Here is a 9,160-nt window from a genome sequence, read left to right on the forward strand (position 1 = left end):
ATGTCCCTTTACTCTTGCAGTAACAGCTCCTTTGTGTCTGCAGGCTATGACCATGTCCCATTGCTCTTGCAGTAACAGCTTCTTTGTGTCTGCAGACCATGACCATGTCCCTTTACTCTTGCAGTAACAGCTCCTTTGTGTCTGCAGGCTATGACCATGTCCCATTGCTCTTGCAGTAACAGCTCCTTTGTGTCTGCAGGCTATGACCATGTCCCATTGCTCTTGCAGTAACAGCTTCTTTGTGTCTGCAGACCATGACCATGTCCCTTTACTCTTGCAGTAACAGCTCCTTTGTGTCTGCAGGCTATGACCATGTCCCATTGCTCTTGCAGTAACAGCTCCTTTGTGTCTGCAGGCTATGACCATGTCCTATTGCTCTTGCAGTAACAGCTCCTTTGTGTCTGCAGGCTATGACCATGTCCTATTGCTCTTGCAGTAACAGCTCCTTTGTGTCTGCAGGCCATGACCATGTCCTATTGCTCTTGCAGTAACAGCTCCTTTGTGTCTGCAGGCTATGACCATGTCCCATTGCTCTTGCAGTAACAGCTCCTTTGTGTCTGCAGGCTATGACCATGTCCTATTGCTCTTGCAGTAACAGCTCCTTTGTGTCTGCAGGCTATGACCATGTCCCATTGCTCTTGCAGTAACAGCTCATTTGGCAGCAACCTAGATGACAGCTACGGCTTTGGTTTAAGTGGCTCCAAGATCAAAACCTCATCTAGATCGAAAGTTGGTGAGTCATGTCCAATCTGCAAAAAGAATTACGGCTCACACGGGAGATTTTCATGCAAATGTGGCATAAGAAAAACTGGAGCGTGATTTGAGGACTGGATGTTTAATGGGGATTTTTATATGGAAAACATTAGCATGATGTGAAGATTTTTTGTGGAAAACCAAATTTGACTGGGGAAAATGTTTTTCCTAGAAAATAGGGCCATGATTAGGAGAATTAATTTGGTGGATTGTATTAACATGGATTCCTTGTCAGATTATTCCTAATTGACTCCAAGCACTATACTAAGCTTTGTACAGATGTATTAAAGTAACATTCAATATGGAAAGTAATTGATAGGTATGTAATTTTCCAATTAAAGCATTTAACTTTGAAGTCCACTGTTAGCAGAATCAAGTGCCATATGTGTTATGTACAAACAAAATTGATGTTTAGAGAATGTACTTCCATTATATTAATTCTAATGTTTTTGTGTAAGTGGTAAATATACATGCTCAAGTTAAGGTGTTGATGACCTCAGCACCGTACAGATTATTTCACCATCTTATTATTGTAAGGGCACTTATATTAAAATTAAGTTGCAATGCTTTTTAAAAGGTTTTTGAAAAAAATATTATAGATTAGATTTTTTTTCATTTTAAGAAGTGGACTACCCTTTTGAAGCTTATTTCTTATGAATTTATAGCATTTGTTTATAAATCAAGTAAGTCATTTTGTTAATCTAAGTTTATGGACCCAGATAAATTAGTGTGCTCTTAAGATTTTATCCAGTGGGAACATTATTTAGTAATGAAACCATATATTTGATATTATCCTATTTATTCCATTATTGAGTGGGTTTTAGCCACCATTTAGTGGATTGTAGCCATTCCATGTACAGTAAAACTCATCATGGAGACCTTTTAAACAAATTTGTTTGGATCATTTTAATTTTTTGCCCAATCATGAAATTTGTTTAGAACATTTAATGCAAAATATATAATAGAATGTTCCAACATGTTTCCAGTAAAAAAAATATTGCAACAAATTGTCATCATATGGCTTTAGTGAAACCTATAGTGTAAACACTCTAGAAGTCATATTTGTTAACAATGTTCATAAAATTTGACAATTTGTTTTAATGATCTTAGCTGTGTTCAAAAATGATTCAGGGCTGTTGAAAAATATGGCTGTCAGGTGGCAGGGCCGTTTTTCTTTTACAGTAAAACCCTTTTAACTCTCTTTAATTCAATATTTTGCCAAATCATAATGAAATTCGCTAAGAACATGTCTTCTAATGATTTCTGGGACAAATTAGAAATTGGTTCTTATCTGTTTTAATAGTGCTGCTTGGGATGGGTGGCAGTTTTCTATATGTGGCTGTAGTTAAACATTACCGGCTCACAACAGGTAAGGTACTCTGGGTCTCAGGTGAGCGCCTAAATTGCTAATGGCCCTCTTCTTATGCTAAAGAGAATTATTTCAAATATTTGTATTTGCCTTTTTCTAACAATAAAAACACTTATGTAAAAACAGTATTTGCTTACTGATTTTTTTCTTTCAGCAATTCATAAACAATGTCTTAACCCTTCTTTTGTCAAAATTGTTTCTAGTATTATCAAAATGTTTAAACAAAACGGAAAAAATGAATTGAATCGCTAAAAAGTTGCTAAGGTTTTGATTTTGAATGGAGTATAGATCATAATGCGAAGTGGCTAACTAAAAATCATTTAAAGCAAACTATGCTCCTGTAACTTAGCGAAATTCTTGGGAAAAAGGCTGCCTGTATGTTTGAATTTTAAAACTCTGTTCATGAGCGAAAATTCTTGGGAAAAAGTCTGCCTGTATGTTTGAATTTTAAAACTCTGTTCATAAATACAACTCCTGTAAATAATTACTATATTTTTATAATTAAATTGTGTAGTGGTCTCTATGAAAAAGTTTTACTGTACTTTTGATATTTGACCTCAAGTATTTAACCTATGTGTGATTACCACATGTGAACTGACCAATCACCATAATGTCTCATTTGTCATAGAATGGTGCATGTTTTATCAGTCTAGACATCTTTCACCATCATAAATATTATCAATGTCAGCATTTTTCCCCAGCAAGTCTGATACATGTCAGTAAATTAATATTGGATGAGAGCTTAGCTTTAATTCAATATTGATGTATTTGAATGTTGGATCTGAAACCTGCCTACATGTACATGTATATAACAATTCTATGAGTATTACAAGAGGCTCAGTGGGTGTGACAGGCCCTTCAGAGGTCTTGTGAAGTCAGATTCCAATTCACAATATACAGTCATATACAATTAACAATGTTTGTTATGAAAATATTGATATATTTTTATGCCCCCGGATCGACTGATCGGGGGTATATTGTTTTTGGCCTGTCTGTCTTTCTTTCTGTCTGTCATTCTGTCATTCTGTCATTCTGTCCCAAAAATTTAACCTTACAGTAAAGTTTTGCAATAACTTTTGAAATATTGAACATAGCAACTTGATATTTGGCATGCATGTGTATCTTGTGGAGCTGCACATTTTGAGTGGTGAAAGGTCAAGGTCAAGGTCATCATTCAAGGTCGAAGGTCAACAACATAAAAAAGCGGCGCATTAGGGGGCATTATGTTTCTGACAAACACATCATCATTCTCTTGTTACTATTTATGACTTACTTTTTAATGTGTTTATGTAATTTTCTCTAATTGAAATATTTTGTGTTTTTAAATGTCTGTTTTTTGTTCATGACTGTGTTATAAGACACATTGGTACACGTGCCTACTGTTTACATTTGATTGCTGGAAGTCGCATGGACCAGAATAAAAGCGTTGAGAAATTGTCTTTATACATATATAAGGTTAGACATTTACTGGTAACCATCAGGGTTTTTAATGTTTAAGATCCTTTGAAGTAACTTTTGAAAATTGCTTGAATAAAAACAAATTACATATTTAACTAGTTTTTGTTTTGATTTTTTGTTTACATTAAAATGTCTTAAAAAAGTAAATACTGCTGCTATTTTCCAATTGTGAGCTCAACACTTGACGTGCCTCCAGATTTGCAATTGAAAAATATTCTGATATCTTTACGATAGTTATTTACAGACACAAACATATATATATATATTTATATTGTTTGTGTTATTTGTTTAAGTTTTTTTTAAGTATTTGATATTGAAAAGTTTGTCTTTTAAATTTTAGCTCGGCCGTTTTCGGAAAAAACCTGAGGTATTGTCATAGCCAGCTCGTTCGCCATCCGCCGAACGTGTCGTGCTAAAACCTTAACATTGGCTCTAAAATCAAACTTCATATGTAGCTGCACCTTGATGAGTTCTACATGCCACACCCATTTTTGGGTATTAAGGTCAAAGGTCAAGGTCACTGTGACCTCTAAATTGTTCTGAAAGCTTTCATTTATTCAAAACTGCACCGGCAGCCGAGCGTTGGCACCTGCTATGCGGTGCTCTTGTTTAATTGAACAATCGCCTTAAATCAATTGCCTCTAAAAAATTCACCTTGAATCAAATGCCTTGAATCAATCATATAGAATCAGTGGCCTTGAATCAATCATATTGAATCTATTGCCTACAACCGTTAATAAATTGCCTTGAATCAACGTTCTTGAATAAATCACAATCAATACATGCTCAAACTACTAGTAAGTGGTGACAGAGGCATGTTGTAACTGTGACTATGCTCCTCATAATTTCAAATGTTGCAGCAGGAATTCATATAGTTTTTAAGATAAAGCCCTACACAGTTTTTTGACTGACAGACAGAGGGACTGACAGATGGACGGACAATGCCAATTCTATAACCCTCTACCTTGGGGGTGGGTGGGGGGGAGATAATAAATTGAAACAAGCAAATTCGTTGAATTGATATCCCCCGCCAATATGTTTCTGGACACAAAAGTGTTATATTTGACACTCAGCTAAAAAGCATTTTTTTTAAATACAAAGGACCATAACTCTGTTTTTTACAAATGGTGTACATTGCCATTTGGCGTGCATCATCCTCTTATCCATATATATATATACTCATACCAAGTTTCAATGAAATCCGCCAAAGCACTTCCAAGATATGGCTCCGGACACGAAAGTGCCGGACGGACGGAAAGACGAAAGGACGGACAACGCAAAAACAATATCCCTCATAACAATTGAGGGATAACAATTAAAGTGTGAGTTGGTTGATGACCAGCTTTATACAGCAAAATACTTTTGGAAACGAGGAAGAAAAAAAAAATCATGATGGTTTGCTTGTTTTACCTGAGCTAACAATATGACCGTTCAATTAGTTTTCTTGCCGAGGCTTTTGTCTTTATTCATTAATTACATTTTCTCTCGATAGCTATGTGTTTGTGCTACTTCAGAGATGGAGCATGTTTCGAGGATCGCCATCTGTTAATCTGTAGTTTATGTTTACAAGTTATTATTTCATTTATTCATTATTTTTCGTGTATTACATTATTATTGTGATAAAACTATTTAAGACTTGCGAAAATTGTTTATCATAGTTCATTGTTTATCCTGTGTTTATTGTGTTGTTATGTTATTTTCCTGAGAATAGTGTAACGGTAATATAATACTCATTTCATTGTTTTCTCCACCTTATAGGGTAGTTTTTCGCTACTAGTCCATTTTGATGTAGTTCATTTTATCCATACTTTATTTTACCATGTAGATCACAGTCTTTGTTAATGTCGTATATTTAATTATATTATTTGTTTTGTTTGATTCTTGCCAAATGCACATGTATTGTGTGATATATTTATGGATAGTTTTGTCAGTTCATTTGTTGTTTTGATTCTGATACCTAGTGTGTACACTGTGGAAACCTTGTCAATTTGTAGCAGAACATATATTCTAAACGTTTGAAATTCTCATTTACTGTTATATGTTTACCTTTACCTGAAAACAACCATATTTGTATAATTTCTACGCAAAGTATTACCAAGTTGGTAAGATTTTTTTGGAATACCTCTTAAAAAGCTTTCCAGGTCATTGTAAACAAAATATAATAATAGTATTGAACCATAATCTAATTATGTAATATATAATGAAGGGCTGTTTGTTATTATGGGCCACAGGTGTTCGGTGCTTGGCAAAGTTACTAAAACACTATCAATATGTAATAAAAACACATTTTTCATCACTTTGCCAAAAATTAATTTCCAATATAATTTATTTATATATATTATATCAGAATTTTTATTTTGGTCAAATCGACGGAAAAGGTTGTTTTATGACATATTGATAGTGTTTTAGCGACTTGGCCACGCGCCCAACACCTGTGTTAAGAACAGAATCATTATTTATACTTGTTTCAATGTGATTACGCAATGGTGGTTAAGTTTTTTACTTGATATTTTATAAATCAATAAGTCAATCAATTGCTAGTAATTTGGTGACAATCTATTATCTATTAAATAAATATTGTTGATATTACATGGAAAATGTCTTTAAATTAATTTCAATTGATATCTAGACATGAAATGAATTTGTTCTTTTGAATTTGTTCTTTTAAAAAAATCAAATAACATCTGTGTTGCTAATGATTTCAACATTTAGAATCACCCAGAGAGAGTGTTTTTAGGGATTGTCCAACAGTACCAAAAACTGGGTCTTGCCTCAATTGTTTCACAACAAGAACTTTCATGTTATAAATAATTAGGCTGAATAGATAAGGCTTAAAATATCTAAATTGTTTTAAAATATTATCTAAAACATATCTCAATGTTCTTTATTAAAATGTTTTATAATGTGAAAAGTGAAGCGTTGCAAACTAAAATGTGCTTATATTGTATATTCTACATGTTACTTTGTGTAGATCCTATCAGTATTATTTGTTACAAGACAATATTTGTATTAAGGTTGAAATATGCATGAACCATGTGATTTTATACAATAAATCCAACCAATTAAATCAGTGTTACGGTTGAAATGAAATTAAAGTATTTTGTACTAAAATTGTTAAGCTTTTTGTTTTCTTCTTTAACAATATCCAAAATAGAACAATACAATTCAGCAAGAGTCTTTATTATATTGGAAATGTGTACTGGTAAATTGTGCAGCTATTGCTTGTTATCTCCTGCCAAAGGTGGAGGGATATAGAATTGGCGGTGTCCGTCTGTCCATCCATCTGTCACAAAGTTTATCTTTGGAGGGGAGATCGATTAAACAAATTTGCCTTTAACAGATAAATGTCTAGTTTTATTGCCTGCATTGAGAAACTAGTTTAAAACAGAATAAAAGGTACAAGTGTTGATTATAGATCAGGTTTATCATGCGAGGCTTAGAAAACAAAAAGCACGAGCCTTGGCCAGTGCTTTTTCGTTTTCGAGCCGAGCATGATAAACCTGATCTTTTATTCTATTTATCCCACTTTTTATTCAGTAAACCTTTTTATTAAAACAAAATTAGTTTAACTGGATAATTTTGCTGGATTTGTGACATCATTTTGTCGAAAAAATGATGTCATTTCGTGCCGTGGTGTATAGTCTTTGCAGTCCACATAGGCTAATCAGGGACAATTTTTAGCTGTTATGGTATTTTCTGTTCAAAGGTGATCTCTTCCAAACAAAAATCAGTGTTAGTTGAAAGTGTTTTTCCTGATAATCCTGTTCAGACTGCACAGGCTAATCTAGGACGACACTTCACACACATGCATCAAGCCCAGTTTTCACAGAACAAGGCTCATATCAAGCTCAACTCACAGAGTTAGACAAGTTGCAATCTGCCTAACTCTGATCTTTGATACCGTAAAATGTTGTTTATAACGCGCATTTATGTATAACGCGCATCTACTTTTTTAAGCTAAAAATCGGGAAAAAAGTTTTTGAAGCAAAAAAATCGGGGGAAAAATTCCGTACCGCAGGCTAACTGAAAATAGTTATATTTACATTGCCGATCTTACGTGTTTTATTGCTTCAATTATTAATTATTTTAAAGACGATAACGATACAACTAGTTTGTGTCTTTTTTTAATCATATTATGCGTAAAAATAAATGTTTGGATTTAAATGAATTATGCATGAAATGCACACTTTCCACGAGGATACCATCAAGGTTTTTATCATATGTCTCCAAAGTAACTGTCCACGATTTTATCGTGGAGGATACACATGACGGATGGATTAGTTATAACTAAGAAACTGACATTATCGATTGGTATTGTCACGTGGTTATTTATGCATGACTAATTCACAACCGCGCGTTTTATTTAAATTGCCGATATCAGGCGTTCTTTTCGAGTGTCTATACTTGACAGGAGACTTTAACGACTCAAACTTCTCAACACCATAACGACTTTACCGGCGATAAACAAACAATGGAGTTGTGAAGCCGTTTGCCGGTTCGCATGTTTTGATAATAGCCCAGCTACACAAAGCTTGACAGGTGACGCAAATTTCTCGATAATCACATGCTCAATCTTGACAAGACGTATGAAAACGTGTAAACAAACACAACATCAATTTTATTAACACATTTGAAAAGCAAGAAAAATAATCATAAATTAATCGGGAAAGACCTTTCCGACATGCTATTGTAAATCGACAAGTGCCCCCAAATAAATTGTGTAACCCTAGTACAGTAGGGTATAATATTGTGGGAAAACAATAACATTTTAAATAAAAATGGCTTCCTTGTTTTTCATTCTCTTCTTCAAATTTATTTGAATTAATGCTCTGTACGTACCTGAAAAAGATAGCAAATATTTATGTTAACTTTATAATGTTTGTCCATCTTATTCAGGTCGTAAATATAACACTTTTATTAACATAGTTACAGTTAAAACACCGGGGAACAGAATGATGCAAATTACCGCAACTGGGTAACTGACAGGGAAAAAATGTCTTGGCATGGCTGTAGTTGTGCATTACGCGCATCAAGTTTTTAAAATGAAATTTTGGGGTGAAAAGTGCGCCCTATACACAACTTTTTACGGTATCCTTCACATTTGAGCTTAAAGTGCAACAGGTCCTTGCCTAATGATGAAAGATTGTTTCGTGTTCTTTTGAATTTCCCTGATTGAGAATTGCCTGTCCAAACAGGGGGGGGGGGGGGTTTCCTCTGAGATATGTTGAAAATACAATATTATGTGAAGACTTTGGGATAATTGTATATCAGTGGTTTTTGTCAAGTTTTTTAACTCTTTATGACACAGATTTGATATGGTCTGAAAAAGCATAGGAACAAATGAAAGATTTTATTATAAACATAAACAAGTTTACCCTAGGGTGGAGACAATTTTGACCCCCAAGGGCATGATTCGAACAAACTATACAATATAAACCAATACATATTAAACCCCTGGCCCTTATTACAAGAACTTTAGACAATGTTAACAAATTTCAAAGCCCTGACACTTGTTTAAGAGAAGAGTTTTAAAGTTTTCAATCTTAAAATTTATGCTCATGTTTGGTGACACTCATATTC

The 9,160-nt window shown here is 34.0% G+C and overlaps 1 protein-coding gene across 2 annotated transcripts in view; it reads left to right on the forward strand.

Annotated features, from left to right (window-relative positions):
* LOC127860403 (uncharacterized) overlaps positions 1-6,647 on the forward strand; it is a 32,575-nt gene extending 25,928 nt beyond the window's left edge. For both annotated transcript variants that reach the window (XM_052398458.1, XM_052398459.1), the window contains one exon: positions 645-6,647. In XM_052398458.1, coding sequence (XP_052254418.1) covers positions 645-819 — 175 coding nt within the window. In that variant the 3' untranslated portion in view covers positions 820-6,647. The remainder of the gene's footprint in view (positions 1-644) is intronic.
* Positions 6,648-9,160: the final 2,513 nt, after the last annotated feature.

This window comes from Dreissena polymorpha, chromosome 15, assembly GCF_020536995.1.
Source record: "Dreissena polymorpha isolate Duluth1 chromosome 15, UMN_Dpol_1.0, whole genome shotgun sequence".
In the NCBI taxonomy this organism is placed as follows: Eukaryota; Metazoa; Mollusca; class Bivalvia; order Myida; family Dreissenidae; genus Dreissena; species Dreissena polymorpha.